The sequence below is a fragment of the Opisthorchis viverrini genome (assembly GCF_000715545.1).
Source record: "Opisthorchis viverrini unplaced genomic scaffold opera_v5_45, whole genome shotgun sequence".
NCBI classification, from domain to species: Eukaryota; Metazoa; Platyhelminthes; class Trematoda; order Opisthorchiida; family Opisthorchiidae; genus Opisthorchis; species Opisthorchis viverrini.
In genome coordinates this window covers 2,261,667-2,263,300 of record NW_008751701.1, presented here as the reverse complement: position 1 = coordinate 2,263,300, position 1,634 = coordinate 2,261,667, and the positions used below count along the sequence as shown (strand labels likewise).

Genomic DNA, 1,634 nt, shown 5'->3' with positions numbered 1-1,634 from the left:
GCTTAATACCAGCCAGTCTACATGACCTCAAGCTTATGATCAAACCGGCTATAGTCTCACCTCTTTGCGCTCTTGGAAGCAAGCAGTTGCGACTTGCAGCTACTCGAGACAGCAGATCCCATTCAACTACTGCAAAACCCCCGACCACCAGAGGCAGAGATGTTCTGGTGTAGCCAATTCTCACGCATACGCAACGCCTAAAGTACCTCTGGGCTCCACTCCGTCAAGAGCGTGACCGATTTATAGTTATGTGCTGCCCTGCCCGTCCACATTTTCTCTCTGGCACCACTCTTGAATCTTATTTTGATGCGCTGTGCATCCCATTTTCGCTGCGCCGGTCCTATTTTGTTCCTGTCGGGATAGTCCACCATTGCTCCACGTGTCCGGCTCAACAGGTCCGATTGGTAATACAAAACTTCAGCTACTATTTCATTCATTTCCTGCTGGTGGCCATGTTCCAAAGGCGACCGGGACGAACTACAGACGCGTCAGATCAAGTCTCCTTTCTACGCCGTCGCGGACCGAAGTATTTCAACAATCATGAATTTGGAATCTGCGTTGAAAAACTTTGCAGTGCAAAATTTCTAGGCATGCACATCCTTCTTTAATGAGTGTAAATGAGACCAGCATCAGTGAAGGACTTTTATAAAACCATTGTCCAAAAAGTTCATGGAGCTGAAAACCCAACCCGTGGTCAACCAAGCCACATGACACCTAAAGGGATTCTAAAGGTGATATTTGGAAAAAGTTGTCTCACTTTTTTCCAAAAGTTTACTACGGGAGATAAAGAAGATGAGGTGACATTCTGTGAAATACGGAATCGCTGTAAATCGGCAATCCTCCACGGAACCTACAGACAAGCCAATATTATGGAACTCGTTCCCAGAAAGAGAAATGTGTTGATAGAATATATGATACACCTCCACCGAAACAAGGCATCCTTTTCTCATTAAGGCAAGATAACGGGAAAGCAACCAGTGGCCTAACGGTGGTATCCGAAGTCCCCACAGAACATTATGAAGGTCTCTATCCAGCCCTAGTCTTCTTGTCACATCCGCTCTTGCCAAGGCGTGACCAGGAATGGCCCCTGAGCGACATGGTCCTAACGGTGGAAGACGCTCGTTAACTCTTTCACAAGGTCAACCCATTATGCTCGTAAGGCGCGACAGGGTCCATCCATGCATCCTGAAATGTTTACCACAGTAGCAGGTTATTCCTACCTGGTGTTTTTTCAGTCGCTTGACGAAGGCTCCCTTCCCTCTGCTAAGATTAAAGTGATTACTACGCCAATCTACAAAACCGAGACCATCGCCTTGCAGCTACAGCCCTACAGGCCTCCCCAGCTTGCTGTGCAATGTAAGTTAATGCATTCTGCAACGGATCAATTATGTCACCCCGTTCGAACAACTTGACATCTACAGACAAACGGATTTCTACAGACCCTTGGATGTGTGATGAACATGCTCCAATTTTCCACAGGTTGAAACTAGCCAAAGACAATGGATCATTTCGCACGCCGTAATTCCGACTTCCCAAACGCATTTGATCGAGTCTTACATGTCTTCCTGCTCCACACACTCGGTTGTTACATGATGTCAGATTTGATCTACTCTTCTCGAACGACGATGTGCATT

General features: G+C 46.7%; 1 protein-coding gene across 1 annotated transcript in view; it reads left to right on the top strand.

Moving 5' to 3' along the window:
* Positions 1 to 1,080: 1,080 nt before the first annotated feature.
* Positions 1,081 to 1,634, top strand: part of T265_03275 (hypothetical protein) — a gene marked incomplete at both ends in the record, with an annotated part of 49,794 nt that continues 49,240 nt past the window's right edge. The window contains 2 exons of the mRNA XM_009167708.1: positions 1,081 to 1,155; positions 1,236 to 1,356. Of these exons, the coding sequence (XP_009165972.1) occupies positions 1,081 to 1,155; positions 1,236 to 1,356 (196 nt within the window). The remainder of the gene's footprint in view (positions 1,156 to 1,235; positions 1,357 to 1,634) is intronic.